Below are 16,432 nucleotides of genomic sequence, written 5' to 3' on the forward strand. Positions count from 1 at the left end.
GATATTTTATTTTTAACCGCATTCATGTGACACCACGTACCTTAATAGAGAGTGAACGAGTAATTGATAATTTCCAACTTTTATCGACGTTTCTGTGATGTTGCTCCTTTGAAATTTAAATGATCTTGTCAGATACTGACTGAGGTTCTAATTGGTTGAATTTTGGAATGTTTACGCGTGATTCGAAGGATAATTGTAGAATTGTAATGTTTTTCATATTCAGTTTTTCTTAAATTTTTTTCGGTCCTCTATTTTCTCCCTTCGATTACTTTTTTGTGAACAGCGGTACCATACAGTACCTCTGTCAACTTTGGTCGTCAGTTGAAATTGTCCAAATTTGAGAGTGTGTCATGGTAATTCTGATTGTAGTAGGTTTTTATTGGATCAAACAGACCAAGAGTAGAGCTTCATTTTTGTAGTTGACTACTTTTTTGTACGGGCACTCCCTAAAGAGTTGTGGTCATTTTAATACGAAAGCTCAAAAATCGCACTATTTTGCACTGAAATTGGTTGATTGGAGGAGGCAAATTACTTTGTCGATACGTAAGTTGCTAGGGAGAGCTCGTACAAAAAAGTTATCAATTACAAAAATGAAGCTGTACCCTTGATCTCTACAATTCATTAAAAATCTACTTGATGGGACTATCAGGATTGTCATGGCAGACTCTCAAAATTGGACAATTTCAACTGAAAACGGCCAATATTTATATCCTATTGAGCGGTACTGTAATTTTCCTTTGTGCCATGCAGGAATGAGACAACTCAACCCGTATTTCTGTCAATATTTATGTTACTGTCTCTGGCTTTCAAGAACATTGAGCGGGTACTTTAGTATCACTAAAACCAGAAGAAATCCCAAAGTTCGTAATATTCGTATAAATTTTAATCTGACTCACATAGTCTATTTTATCTAGTGGAACAAGAAGGTTAAGAATCACGAAGAAACCATTCGAAATTCTCTATCTCTCTCCTCCAACATTTCCCGTCTATGGACCCCATGATAGCCCAACATCTCCCCATCGTGCTCTTCCACTATACAGTCTCATGATTTGTGTTTTAATTCTTCTCTTCTCTCCACCTCCACAACGGAATCTATTCTTTTATATCAATTTCCTAGACAACCCGTCTGCCCAATTTTTAATTTCCCGTGTCGACTACTATCTCATTACTTTACTTTCTCTCCGTCTATTTCCAGATTTCCGTTGGGAATATCAACTAATGACTGAAATTGTGTATTGTTTCTTGGTATCCAGTCATAAAACTGAGACTGTCTGCCCACGTGAATCGAGAAATTAATTGTCTGGAGGTTCTCGAATGAATTGAGACTAGATAATATGATTTTCTTTTTAACTGACCTACTTTTCATTTCCTAAACTGTGTTTCTAGAAATTCTACATCCGGATATTCATGTCCAGAAGCTGACCTACATCAGGAACAGACCTCCTTCTCTATTCATCTTTAATCTCATCGGATTATTTTATGAACACTTCTTCGTTTTTTTCTCGTCTAGTGAGGAAAGGAATTCTAAATCCGTTTTTCTCTTCATAATACTACTAGTCACCTCCATGAATTTGAAAAAGCTTCTTATGAAATATAAATAAGAAATCCTTTTTACTTTTATGATGTTGTTTTGAATGACGCAGAGACTATAATGATACCTTCGCCAGAAGGTTCTAACTGTTTTAATTCCAAAAGAACATACTTCATCGTCAACAGAAAGAACATTGTTATCATTAAAGAAAAGTAATCTCTTGTTTTTACTCGTTTTTGTGGTTTAGAAGACGACATTATAGAGTTGAAAATTGAAAATTATCCTTCGAAAGAAGTCTTTGTTTAAAATTCAAAAGGTTTTCACCATCCAGTTTTCTTTCCTTCTCGAAATGTTCCACAGCATTAAAACCCCCACACGCTTCATGTAACATCGAATAAACGTATCTAGGCCACGTGGTTCAGGGTTAACACAAAAATGATTAGCTAGCTTATTTAAATTGGGGTTGCGAGCTATCAATCTTTCAAAGTGGTAAGTACTATAATCAAAACCACGTGATAGTTTTTTCATCGATTTTCTGCTTGAAAGAATAGTTTCCGAGGCATTAACTGTTTTGCTCAAATGGGGAATACCAGAATTTATGTCTCGAGAATTAAAAAATCAAATTTTGAAGCCAGATATTGTAAAAGAGTTCTGAAAGGTTCTCTGAAACTGACTAAATGTATGAGAACGCGTTTTTCCAAATCTCATTAACTTTCGATTTACTTTATGATTCTCTGATTCAGGATCTTCTTGACCAAGCTTAAATGTAAATACCGTACCGATTCAAACCAGAATAATCATGCCCGACTAATTATTGATATAAAATTTTTAAACACCGGTTTAAATCTGGATTCTGATCCGTCTGGTTCATATTTTAAGCCGCATCCGGTTCGGAACCGGTCGGAGTTTCCGAGATCTTTCTCTTTCGAGAAATACGATTCTGTACTTCCATCATTCCCAAGTCTCTCTCTCTCTCTATCTCCCTCAGATCCTATTCTCATTTCAATCCAAAACCGATAATACTTTGATCAAAGCACACTGTTCAAATGTGTCACTTTTCCTCCCATCATCATTCTTCCATCCCCCAAGTACAACTATATGAGACAGCTTCTTCTGATGACTACTTATACAGAAGATCCTTGAGATCTTCAAAACTTCTCATTTCCCAAGAAAATGACTTTCATTTCCTCTTCCATTTCCAAAATTTTCCAATTTACTTTTTACTTTTCTCATTTACTTTTTTCAATTTCATCGCTCTTCCCGTTTTTCATTCAACCATTTCCCACTCCATTAACTTTTTTCAGACACCTTCATTCTTCATCCTAAGGACTCTTCCTAAATCCTACTTGCACTTCTTCTTCTCATTCTTTTTCTTCTTCCCGTCACCTCATTTTCTCTGCGTCTTGCCACGGGTGGACCCATAAGCCCCGCCCCTTTTTGCTCACACGTTTTGAAACATGAATTTTTCTTCGTTACCTCCGGGAAGTGTGACTGCTTCTCCAGCTCCTCCGGTCATCGTCGACGATTTCCAAATGTCATGTCGATTCTCAAATTATGGAGATCATCCACCAGAAGCATTCGATTCATTGACATGTGGAACATGCTTTTTTTATATTTTTATGCTATTGGACCACTACAAAAACAGGTGAGAAGAAGAGTGAATGAATGAGAGGACACTTTTGTTCCTCATTGAAAAAAAGACAACAAAGAAAGTAATTAATTATTTATGACGCCTTCACCTCACTTTTGCTCCCGTTTTTGTCCAACCAATTAACACTATTTTGGAAGGTGAAGTGAGATCATAGAGTGAGGTAGATCAAATTGAAGTTGGTTGAGTAGTGGTAGTTAGCTTTGGAAACTCATACTATTTTAAGGTGAATCGAAATTATTAGGTTGATTCATAATTTTCTGCAATTTTCGTTCTTGCTGGTTTTCGTTTTGATTTCTCGGCACAGGAGTTGTTTTTCGATGTGGTTGTTTTATTGTCTGGCAGACCTACTTAAGTACTTGTTACACTTTCAAAGATTTATTCCTCGTTGATTTTCCCGCAGAGAACGGAGCTTTGATTTACACGCAACTTTTTGCGTTTTTGAAACGTTATTTTGTTTTCATTCGTTTCTGGTCTAAAAATTATGTCATTCAAAAAAAAATTTGTTGATGTATGTTAACAAAGGTCTCTTTTTTAAACGCAAATACATTTTGATTCAAAAGATTCGAAACAAGAAACTTGGATCTGACAGAAAAATTTCTTCTCTTTCAGCCGTCAGAGCTAGATTTGGAGTTATAGCAGGAAAGCGTAGAAGCCGATCTGTTTCAAACCACCCGTAGGTTGTCAACTTCATTAAGGGTGACTTATGTAACTGTAGTTCATGGATGGAAATTATTTATCGGAGTGAGAAAATTCGTCGTTACATACCACACGTTTTGAAACAACATGAGATAGCAGATCAAATGGACCTAAGTTGGTTGTTAGTACCTTTCCACCCAACACATGTATGGTCGGGCTATTTTTTTATTAGAAGTAAGTAGGGGAGTTGTTACTCTAACGATGTGAGAAAAGTACAATGTGTAGACAGAGATTTGCGAGCTCTGCATGTTCTCAAACCTGAAAAAGTGGTTTTTTGAATCGGGGGACTCAGTGCTTTTGGTGGAGTGGTGAGAACTCCTGAAAAAGGATAGGGAAGTAACATCAGATGTTCACGTTTCTGATTTGGATAAATTTAAAAATATGTGACTCCAGGACGGGGAGATATAACAAAACGAAGTTTTCAGTATGACAACACTTGTTCAAGTGTTGCGAAAGTAACCCACAACAAACTGCTGTCATCTGGCTGGATAATTCTTTTTTATTCAACGTACTTATCCAACTTTCTTCTCTCTGATAACTAACTTTTTGTTGGACTCCAACGTCATTTAAACGGGAAAAAATCCGAATAGAAAGGGGATATCAAAACGAAGCAAGTTTCTCATTCAAATGATTTCAAATGGGTGCTCTACGCGGAGAAAATTAGTAAACTACCAAAATGTTGCCAGAAGACCATCGATGCTGATAAACAATATTTTGAATTCTAGAAATCTTTCTGGATTCGAAAAAATAGAAGCAAAGTTTTATCCAGAAATTGCAGAAAATTATGAATCAACCTAATAGGGACACGACTTCGTTAGTAAGATTGTAGATTGTTTTTAATAGAGTCAGTCAAGAAACTCTTCTGAGCAAACAGCAAGTTTAAAAATGTTGCCAACTTACAACCTACAAAGTACAGTTGTTGAGTTCCCTCGAAACTACTCTATCCTGTCTGTGAGAAAGTTCTTCAGTAAACTTTAAACTGAGACCATCCAATAACACTATAAAAACGTGTAACCAATATACAGTTAAATTTCCAAATGTTAGCCGGAACTCTCTTCTGATCCCGGAGCTCATGACGTGCTTGTTTACTAAACTCCAAATTTTAAGTGTACTTGAGAAATCTCTATGGTTACTTCCACCCTCGTGGTCAGGATACATCGTAGATCAAAAAGACCGGAACAATATTAAAACTTTCGAGCTTCGAGACAAAGTGATGAGCGATCTTTCGAAAACAGAGAAAAAATGAAGCTGCTGGGAAGTTTTTGCAAAGAACAGACCCCTATCATCTTCCTAAAATCTCTAAATCAACTTTTTCTAATTTCCAGATATGTGACAGATCTATGTGAAGATAACTCTGGAATTCTGATATGTCCCATTGATATGAACATGGATTTTTGCACTTGTGACAATCGATCACTCGTCTACAATCTTCCAGAATTCGCATTGAACTCGTAAGTTGTTTGTTTTCAATGTTGCTTTTCTCTCACTACTTGAGACAACACATAATAAAAAAGTGCAATGGAAATATCCCTATTACCCAGTTAGTTAATGAAAAAGGATTACTGTAGCAGCTGCTCTCCCCCAGCGAAAAGACTGAAAGATCTCCAAAAATGGAGCAACGATCAGGGGAAGGTCAGATATATCCAAAAGATGAACCTACATAGAAGTCTCATTATTTCAATTTTCTCTTTTCTTTTTTCTTTTCTTTTTTCCTCACTTCCTTCCATCTCCGATTTCAAACCGGACGCTTTTTTCGTGCTCATTGAGCACAGAGATATCCTCATCGCATCCCAAAAGAACGTATCCATTACTGGCAGAACCAGCAGGACAAAACGTAATACGATTACCTTCCCCCCTTTCCAACATTTTGTCTATGTTTAGAAATATTGAAACATGCGAAAAAAGAAGGGGACACGAAAGAATTGCGCCTCATTCTCCTTTTGCCCTCTTTTTTACTCGCAACATTTCACACGAATTCTCTTTTTTCTTCTGCTGGGGACCCACCGAGTTTTCAAATGATTGGATGAAATAGTGTGTGAGGGGAAGAGACGCAGAGAGACACGCACTGACCGCCACACTCATTTCCTGACCATGTAAAAGGGAGGGAAGGAATGAGTAAACGTGGCGAGGGACCTTTTTTGGGAACTCTAAAATTGGAAAACGATGGGACAGGAATGGAGCACGTGGGTCAACAGAACGGATGAGAGAGATGCGGGCTTTCCAATTCTGAAAAATCTACTTTAATCTGTCTGGTAGGGAATGAGTGAGTAGGAACTACGGTTTTTGTCATCCGATTCGTATTGCTTCTGTTTGAAATCAAAGTGTAACAGTCTGCAAATCCGCTCCACCGCATTCCAGCACTAACCTGAACTCCGCGTGATAAGCAGTAATATCGGAAACATTTTTACATAATTGGAAAGCTGAAAACTTCAAAAACGAGAATTGAAATAATCAAAGTTACAGTAATCTGAAATTTAAATTCCGAATCAAACCTCTCACTAAAAGTCCTCTAACTCGGTTCATTTTCATTGAAGTTCAAATCAGAGAAGAGATTCAGAATCTTCACGTCTTCCACTATCCAACTACCCTAGTTTAGTTTCCGAACTCCATAAACCTTTTAGCTAACCGATCTCTGCCCCCTAAAATTGAACCCTCGAGGTCAACTTTACCTATAAAAATAGCTCTACACCAACACCATCTCAATTCATTCGAACTTCCCGTCTGACTCACTCCTCTCCAGAATGTTTCTCATTTCTTTTCGCCTCCTGTCACCTCAGATTTCCGGTCCCTTCATGCATCGTTCGAATCCGAAAGCCAAAAAACTCCGTTTCGGCATAAAAAAAGAGCTTCTCGTCATTCAGTTCTTCTTCTTTCTGACAAGTATACATGTTCTTGTGTGTTCCAGAAAAAAGAGAAAAAGAATGATGTTCGGAAGTCTCGAGGGGATTAGAAATAGACCTCCTGTCAATCCAGGAGCAGAGAAAAACGAACTGTTTCAGAAGAAAAAATTAGAAACATTTCGAGTCTCGGGGGGATCGGAGAGAAAGTCATTTGGGAGGGAAGATCAAAATCTGGATGACTGATTCAGAGTTGGGGATCTGAAAAGGGAGACTTTGAAAAGTAGAGACATCCGGATAGGGGGACACACATACAGACCTATTTTTGGGTATTCAGAAATCTATGGTTTCAAACCTAGTCACTGCAGCGTTCCACATTTGGAACTAGTCAAGGAACCGGGCTAATCCGAAATTGTGCAGACAACCGGATATCTGGACACGCAGACAGATGAACTTTCTTCACTGAAAAAGACCAAAAAGGTCAGATCTACACCAAGAATTCAATTGTTTCCTTTTCTCGTGATTCTTCCTATTTTCGGTTGCACCTTCGACAACCTCTTACGCCCACTTCTTCTCCTTCTTTTTCTATCCAAATTTCTTGTTCAATGGACCATTTCATTCTTGTCTCTAACCACCTGTGTCTCTATTCTCTTTCTCAATTTTTTCTTCTTCTGTTCCAAAATATTTCATCTTCTTCTTTCCTCTTCTTCTTCATATTTTTTCTTGTTTCCCATCATAACCGCCGATGTCTGTGTCTCTCACTTTCCAATACTGTCTAGTCTTATCGCAACACATGATGATATACGAGAAAAACCACAGTTTAAAACATGAATGTTTTTGAGATTTCTAGAATCCTATTTCATGCCGAAGGGGCCTAGATCGTGGTATGAAAACTCTAGATTACTGTAGATCAAATTTATGCACCTAGGTACCCGGGGGAAGTCCAATCCCCCCATTTCGTCTGGTCATTCTTTGTGACACAGAGACAAAAGAGCAAAAAGTGACGGATTGGTGGGAAATGATGAGAGAGGGGAAGGGGAGAAGTGACAGTTTTGTGTAAAGGTTGCAACATTTCAACTCTGACAGAGAATTCTTCTGGAATGATGATGAGATGGGAACAGAAGCAAAACACATTGAGTCAGGCAAAAAGACGAAAAGAAGATTTGGGATTAGGTCGGGCTGGAAGAAGAAGATGGAGCTGGAAAATTAATGGATGGGAAAAGATTCTTGGAATTGACCTGGAAAAGGTCAGAACTTCAAAGACCGTCAAAAGAAGCGTGGGAGTTAAAGGAACAATTCTAGACTGGAAGAAGTTGTAAAATTTTGAATGGTAATGAAGATTTGTAGTGATTCATTGCCAATTTCATTGATTGCCAGTAAAATCAAACATCTGGATGAACGATTTTTGAGCATTTCAATTATTTTCTAGTTGTTCATATTCCAAGATGTCCCACGTGTCTGTTTGGATGACGGGACGTCCAGATGTCCGGTGAAAATCCAAAACATTTTGAAAAAACGAGATTCTGGTATTCCTGTTCTTTACTATTCGCCCGGAAAGCTTAGAATTGTATTTAAAAAATCAGCACTTTTGACTAGCCTAAAGACAGAAAACAACTCCTTCCAAACGGCAAGAACAATAGAAAAATACGTACTTTAATCCTTTCATTTCTGAAAGAACAAGAGGGTAATGATTGACAACTTTTGATGAGAAAATTGCCTTTTTCGCTCCATTTTTTTGCAAGGGAATTTCTGTGAAAGCGACTAGAGATTAGCGAAGAACGATTGTTTTTTTTTCTGTTGTGAAGTGATGGAAAACCAGAGAAACGGGATTAGAGACATGATTAGGACACAGTTGTTTGGGTGGCCGAGAATTCCGAAAACGGGTTTTCTGGCCCACTTTTGTTAGATTCCCAGCTCTTTCAGGCCTTGAGAAGTTAGGTGTGCTTTTTTTTCAAATCTTTGTCACTGTAAATCTTCCATTTGTTGTTTCTGGCAACTCGGCTCTGCCGTGCTTTTTTTTGTTAGAAAATTCGATGGAGCACACGCGCATAGTGGCACTTTTGATTCCTCTTCTTTTTCACACTTAAAAAAATTTCTGCAAATATTTTTCTCCGAACCCTCATTTCCTTCAGATCATCCCAATCTATTCTTCGTTTTTCTCCGTTCCATTCGTCCCTTTTGAACCAATCAACACTTCTGTAAATTTCCGGGACACAAAAAATGTCAGGGCGAACGAAAAAATGAAAAAATAAATAGATAGAAGTGTGAAAAGAGGAAATTGGATGGATGGGGGAAAGAAGAATGGAAAAGTTCATTTTTCTTCTCTTTTCGTTTTTTTTTCAACTCAATCAGACATATATGCCCTTTTCTATTGTTGGGGGAAATAGAAAGGGACTTCTTTTTTGGAAGAGTAAATATATGGGAATTCGGAAATTTGAAAGAGAGAAGGGGCTGGAATTCTAAGAATAGGTAAGAGGTTGTCTGGAAAACAAATAGAGAGAACACAATGAAAAAAGGGAATCAATGATGGTGTTGACCTAGAATAAACCACAATTCCTTTTCATTCCAGATCCCGAATAACTCCACTGAACCGTCTTGATCTCGACCCTCCACTTCCATTCCAATTCGAATTAATTGTCAAGGACTGTTGCTCGGCTGCTCGTTATTGTTGTAGAAATACTCTTGTCAAGTGTAAGATTTCAAAACAATGGATTACTGTAATTGTTTCTATTTTCAGACCATCATCGACACGATGATTCCCCGTGTCCTGCCACGTGGGATGGATGGAATTGTTTCGATTCTTCGGATGAGGGACTAGTTGTGAAGCAGTGTCCAAATTATATTTATGGAGGGACTAATGTCAAAACGGATTATGATCGGCATTGTAAGAAAAATGGAAAGAGGAAAAATGGGTAGAAAAATATGATTTTCAGCGAAAAAACTGTGCCAAAGTAGGGGATGGGATCTGCCAGAGAAGACGGGAGGGATGAAAGAATACACGGATTATGCTGGATGCATGCAGAATGATGTGAGTGAACAGAACACAGGGTTACTGTAAATGTGAAAAATTGTTTCAATTTGTGTGAGTTTACTGAGGCTGAATTACTAGAGTTTGAGAAGATCTACTTTACCCTAACTCTCCAAATTTCAGGATGCGGAAGCCCGATTACTCGCTGGAATGCTCACTTACTCAGCCAGTGTCATATTCCTTGTTCCAGCAGTTTTTCTTCTAAATTGGCTCAGGTAAACTTCTAAAAATAACAGCTCCATTGTCTCTTCTGAATTCATTGTTCATCTCCCATTTCTCTCTTTCAGGCCAATTCGTTACCAGCCAATGTTCATTCTCCATCGTCATCTTCTCATCTCTTGTCTCCTCTACGGTGTATTCTATCTCTCCACAGCAACACTTTTCGTCGTTAGCTTCGCTCCACTCTCTTCTCAAGTCTACCAGAATCATGTGAGAAAAGAAACGATCATTTTGGTCCCTTATTCCTTTTGGTTCGAAAACTGAATTATTCAAATTCCCCCCTTTTTCTCCCCCTCTAAAGACCACCTTTCCTTCTCGTTTTTCTGAACTTTTAGAGGGAACAACCACTCTTTTTTCAGATATTCTGTCGCCTTCTCTTCTCAATTCAATTACGGTATCTTCGATTGACAAACTTCTCGTGGATGCTTGCAGAAGCTGTTTATCTATTTAGATTGTTGCATACAGCACAACATTCGGAAGGAGAAACAATGAGAAGCTATAAGATCATTTGTTGGGGTACGGTAGTTTTTGGGAACGGGAAAGTTTGGAGAGGATTACTGTAGGTATAGTAGCCACTGAATAGATAACTGGAACAAGAATCTAGATAAACAGAAATATGGAAAGACATTGAAGCCTTCAGATAATGACATGATTAGAAACCTGAAATATAGACAGCTAGACATCCGGACAGACAGACAAACTAGCAGAAAAGAGCATAAATCTGGATATTCAGAAAAAAGATTTTGAAGTTTTGAATTAGAGACATGAAAACCCGGGACAATTCAGAAATTCAAGCAATTTGAGTGTATATTTTCGGAACCTGAATATGAAATGAAGTGCAACTATTGCTTTTGACAGAAAACGTGTGGACATCCATACACCTAAACATACCGATACCCACTTCTTCCACTCATCAATTTTCCCATATTCCAGGTCTCCCCGGTGCAATTACATTCGTCTATTTCGTAGTCCGTGGACTCAACGATGACGTCGGAATGTGTTGGATCGAGAACTCAACAGTCGCCTGGGTCGAATGGATGATATTTGCACCATCACTTCTAGCCATGGGAGTATGTTCCCTTTCTCCTTGTTTCTTGAATCCAAATCAATTCGTTTCCAGGTAAACCTGCTTCTTCTCGGTCTCGTCGTCATAATTCTCGTCAAAAAACTGCGCTGCAATCCGCATTTGGAGAGAATTCAATACAGGTGAGAAGACGGAATTAGACTCTTGGGAGAGAGAGAGAAGAGAGAGTCCTTATTTTGTACCCTGGGATTATCTGGGAGAGTGAAAAAGAAATTGAGACGGATCGGGTTTCGGGTTGAACTTCATCAGGAGGTTCAGACGTCATTCGGGAAGAAAAAGGACAAAAAATAGAAAGAAGGGGTGATCAAATTAACACATTTAGGGAATTGAATTGTTGTAAAAGACAATGAATAACAGTATTTTCAGAAAAGCAGTCCGCGGAGCATTCATGTTGATTCCAGTGTTCGGAGTGCAGCAGTTATTGACAATCTATCGTTTTAGTAATACGTATTATCAAGTCACAGATCAATCCCTGAATGGGTTACAGGTGAGTAACAACGACACCAGACTGTCAGAATTCATTTATTCCATTCTCCGGTCAAAATAATTTTAGAGTTAGAAATACAGTCCCGCTGAAAATTATATTGTTTTCCCGTTTCCAGTTGAAAATGCCCAACTCTGAGTGTCATAGTAAAACTAACTGTCCCACAGAATAACTTTTTATGGTATCGTACAAATCAAAAGTAGAACTCCATTTTTGTAGTTGACAACTTTTCTGTACAAACACTCCCTAGCAAGTTACATATCGAAAAAGCACTTTCTTCCTCAAATCAACCCATTTCAGTGCAAAGTAGTGCGATTTTTGAGCTGTCCCTTTAAAATTACTATAACTCTCTAGGAGGTGTCCGTACAAAAAAGTTGTCAACTACAAAAAAGGAGTTCACTCTTGGTCTGTATTGTTTATACATCATCTACTTTGTGGCGCAATCAGATATTCCGTAACACCCTCTCAAAGTTGGCGATTTTCCACTGACAAAATCCAAAGTTCACATCTTTTTGCACGGTACTGTAATAACATAACATGATACCAGACTGTCAAATTCATTTTTACGATTTTCTAGTTCAAATATTCTAGAGCTAGAAATACTAGTGTCTCGAAAAATATACAACATTGGCTAGTCTCACATCGTGAATCCCTACAAAATGCCCATCAGTATCTTCATTTTCAAAGTTGTCTGCCTCTATTTTTGTGATCTACATATTATCGAAATAAAAAAAGTTCCGACATTTTTTCTCGTCGGTGTTTGCGGACTCAAGCCAAAATTATCAAATTTTGGCTTGAGTCCGCAAACACCGAGGGGGAAAAATGTCGGAACTTGTTTATTTCGATAATAGTTCCCCATATCTTTCACATTTCAAAACTTTTTTTTCTTATTTTCAGGGTTTCTTCGTGTCATTTATCGTGTGTTATACGAATCGATCAGTGATTGAATGTCTCCAAAAATGGTGGAATTCACATCAAGAGAAGAGTGCTCTCGGAGCAGAATGTCGACAGAGAATGAGTATTCAGGAGAGTGGAAAATTGATTCTGAAGTCACCGCCACTGACGGAACACGTCCAACTCTAAAGTCTATGTATTGAGTTTATGAAATAATTATTCCAAATTTATATTTATTTGTGTCCCTTTCTTTCTTCTTCTATTTGATTCCTTTCCTTGACCAAAAATCAAAATTCCTTGTGTAAAATTATAGGTTTATTTGTACAAATTATAAAACCGAATACAAGATTCTGAAGCACAGTGAAAGATTCAATTATTATTAATAGGTATTATACTTTCCTCAGTTGACTTCGCTCAGATTCAGGAACTTCTTCTCGAGTGAGACAGTTATTCGGAGACCGGAGAGCACTTTTCTGAAAAAAAAAGAAATTTGAGAGCGCTTACTTATACTGACTTACCCATTGTACTTGATCATAAAATCCTTCGCCTTGTCGTGAGCATTGAAAATAATCGAAACGACATCTTCAGCAGATCTCCAACACTTCTTGATCGGTCCCAAGTCAACAGCCAATGCTTCAATCTTTCTGACAGCTGTCGGAAGTTGTTGAACACCGCAAACATTTACAGCCAAGTACGCCTTCATTTTGTCTTTTCCGCCAGAAGTTGATGTGGAGGCAGAAACAGAAGCGATCGGAGCAGATGAGTTCTCTTTCTTATCAGATCCATGTCTTCTTTCTTCCTTCTTTCGAACGATTTCTTCTCTTTTTCTCTTTTGTTCATTGACTTGGTCCATATAATCAGTCGAGAGACCCAATGCTTTCGCACTTTCAATCGTAGCATTTCTAGATTGCTCCTTTCTTCTTCTTGAATCTCTGTCCCTTTCCGAGTGATAGGAATCTCTTTCTCTTGATCTATCCTTCGAGCGGCGATCATCGTGACGTCTTCTATCTCTGTCATCTCTTCTATCGTCTCTTCTGTCATCTCTTCTTCCATAACTTTTAACTTCTCTACGATCATCATTGCGTCTTCTTCTCTTATCGTCACGTCTTCTGCCTCTAGAAGAGCTTCTAGATCTGGATCGACTGTCACTGGAATAACTGGAAGCACTGGAGTACGACGAGCTTCTTCTCTTCTTGCCACTGCGGGCGCGATGCGACGAGGATACTGGCGCACCGCTCAAGAACTTTGCCACCTCATTATCCCATTGTCCAGGCATTACAGACATTCCACCACCTCCGGCCATCCTTGCTTGTTGTTGATACCCAGCTCCGAATCCAGCACGTCCGTGATTCGCTGGCATTGCGATCAGTGGTATTCCGTTTGGAAGACGTGGAACAATCGGTTGCTGCATTTCGTTTGCCATGAATGATGGTGGTGGATAGAAGATTCTCTCAGCTTCCCCTTCAATACGGAGAACCACTCCAATTGGTTGATCTCCACTTTTCAATGGATTATTGGTTATGGTCTTGTCGAAAAGTGATGGTATTCCGTTGTTACGTTTGCTCTGAAAAATTGATTGATTTTTGAGCCATTCCAGTTATAATAGTTAGAAAAAAATCATTTTAACCCGAAACTCACCTTTCCTCCACTTTGATTATTCTCATCGCCTTCCTCTGAAGTTAAACGTGATCCTCCTTTCTTCTCGGAAGTGTATCGACTCGTTCTCTCACGTCGACCATCGTCATCCTCTTCTTCTTCATCATAATCCAACTCTTCTTTGTCACTTTCGACATCTTCGTTGTCATTGTTGGTCTGTAATAATTGTTTGCGTTTTTTCGCCTACTCATTCAATAAATTCATGTAATGTGTTGTTAGAGTGAAGAATTTCACACATGAGACTACAGATTAAATCAATATTAGATAAAGGAGAGATTTCAAGATTTCAGATATGACATTCAGGCTGAATTTAAAAAATAACCTTCCTTTCGCAGGTGAGTTCACCTGTTATGTTTCAAAAATCGGTTACTGATAGCACCATTTACAGACATACAAGACTACACATATTCGCAGCATATCATAATAACTGGTTTGTGAAACTTTGTAGTTTCTTTTTACGAAATTAATCACAAATTATTTTTCAAAACCGTTATAGTAAATTATGAATTAGAAGATCTAGGATGATCATTCTCCAGTCGGACTAATCGAACAACGCCGAAGCATAACGTTTAAGAGACTTAAAAAAGCAATTATTATCCGAGAAGAAGCCAGATTATTTATCAATCGCTTTAGTTTTTATTTTTATGTAACCGGTGATGTTCGAGGTAGTCCGACTGGATGTCGAAGTTGATCACATTCAACTTCGAACATGAATATCTGAAAACCGTAATTAAGGAAAATTTAAGTATTCTACTTTATTTATAACGAAAGAGCAATTGACGAGCACACTCTTTTCGTTGGTCCATTCCACTGCTCGCATCTCACCAAAGACTTTCAATCGGAACAGGACGGAATGACTTCTGCTTCTCACCTGTACAATTTTTTTACATTCTGAATGTTCACTAGTATTCATACAAGATTCATCGGATTTATCTGACTTTATATACATTTATCCGTCGATAAACAATACCGAAAAACCCTTCGTAGTATAACAGTCATTCAAACGAAAAAAGTAATTCAAGAACAAGGTACAACAAGCACCGTAAGAATTATACTCGGAGCGGCAGAAAATCGAAAATATAATTATCGAAAATAACTTGTCCCGGAGAAGTTGTCGATATGCGATTTGTGTGTGAGGGGTTGTCGTCAAATGAGGGTCGGGTGGGAATGTTTTAAATATAGAAAACTTGGGAGGGAAAGGGAGGGGAGGCTACAGGCCAAAAATAGAATCAAAATCACTCGAGTATTGGAGACCCGAGGTAATGTGAATCCGAGAAACGATGAAAACTTTGAAGAAAAATAAGAAATTCAGGAGGGGTTAGGCAAATCTGAATGGCGAAAGAGAGAGGTTGGAAGAAGAAATAACACAGATTATAGAAGCTTGTGAGAAATACAGGTACACAAAAATATCTTACAATAACTATCATTATCAATATACATTTGCCTGAACAGCTCAGACATTTTGGTAAAATGCAAAAAGATTATCGAAGACTTCAATGTAGGGGGGAAATCTGAGAAGGAGGGGAGAATGTACACTTACTTTTTCATTATCATGATCATCTGGAACTTGCTCCGGATCTTGCTCCGAAGCATGCTCAACAGAATCTTCTAGAAGGAGTGAAGAGTCGTCTATTGATTCCAGTGTCTCTTTGCGGGAGCTCACATCTCCGGCGCCGAGAAGTATATCCTCATCGAGAATCTGAAAGTTTGAAATTACAACATTTGTCCAGCCTTACTGAATGATACCGCTGAACAATCAAATTCCGTCGTTGCGGGTTCGCTAAGTAGAAGATCCTCTTCGACAGTTGTCATTTTTCCGAGTTCTCTGAAATTAGAGAAAATCAATATCACTTGGAGAAAAGACGAGTAAAATTCGAGAAAAGATTGAGAGAAATGGGAAATTTGAGATAGGAGAAAAGCTCACGTGAGAATGAAGATGAATCGATCAAAGTGGCTATTTAAAATATGGAAAATTCCGTCTCCCAACATAAAGTTCCGCAACTAAGCTTGAAAAAAAGAGTTCTGAATAGACACAAATTGTGGAGGAGAAGATTATCGAAAAAGAGGACAAAAGAAAATAATGAATAGGCGACGAAAATTGACGCAACAGCGGCGAGGACGCAGAGAGAACAGAATCCCGCGCACGCGAAAAAATGAGAAATCGATACCCGCAAACACCGACACGCGCAATTGCACTCGATTACTGACCGTATTCCAAATATAATTTTACCTCGAAATTCAAAATTGATTTTTTCTTCAATATTTTCTGTGACCAAATTGTACCAATGTCCCCTCCCACGCCTACAGAAGAAACGTATTCCACGAATTCCGTCAATTTAGAATCTCAGTTAA

General features: G+C 38.3%; 2 protein-coding genes across 2 annotated transcripts; one reads left to right on the top strand and one right to left on the bottom strand.

Moving 5' to 3' along the window:
• Positions 1-2,988: 2,988 nt before the first annotated feature.
• Positions 2,989-12,613, top strand: GCK72_009273 (uncharacterized protein; the record flags this gene model as incomplete). Its single annotated transcript, XM_003098142.2, has 12 exons — positions 2,989-3,176; positions 5,204-5,329; positions 9,285-9,406; positions 9,453-9,599; positions 9,649-9,743; positions 9,867-9,958; positions 10,031-10,172; positions 10,322-10,478; positions 10,896-11,032; positions 11,083-11,168; positions 11,413-11,533; positions 12,428-12,613. The coding sequence occupies 12 exons, from the start codon at positions 2,989-2,991 to the stop codon at positions 12,611-12,613; spliced, it is 1,599 nt and encodes a 532-aa protein (XP_003098190.2).
• Positions 12,614-12,824: 211 nt separating this feature from the next.
• On the bottom strand, positions 12,825-15,892 carry GCK72_009274 (uncharacterized protein; the record flags this gene model as incomplete). Its single annotated transcript, XM_053727295.1, has 5 exons — positions 12,825-12,897; positions 12,943-13,988; positions 14,063-14,236; positions 15,621-15,779; positions 15,827-15,892. 5 exons carry the CDS (start codon positions 15,890-15,892, stop codon positions 12,825-12,827), a joined length of 1,518 nt encoding a protein of 505 aa, XP_053586872.1.
• Between the last annotated feature and the right edge of the window lie 540 nt (positions 15,893-16,432).

The sequence above is a fragment of the Caenorhabditis remanei genome, chromosome III, assembly GCF_010183535.1.
Source record: "Caenorhabditis remanei strain PX506 chromosome III, whole genome shotgun sequence".
Lineage (NCBI taxonomy): Eukaryota > Metazoa > Nematoda > Chromadorea > Rhabditida > Rhabditidae > Caenorhabditis > Caenorhabditis remanei.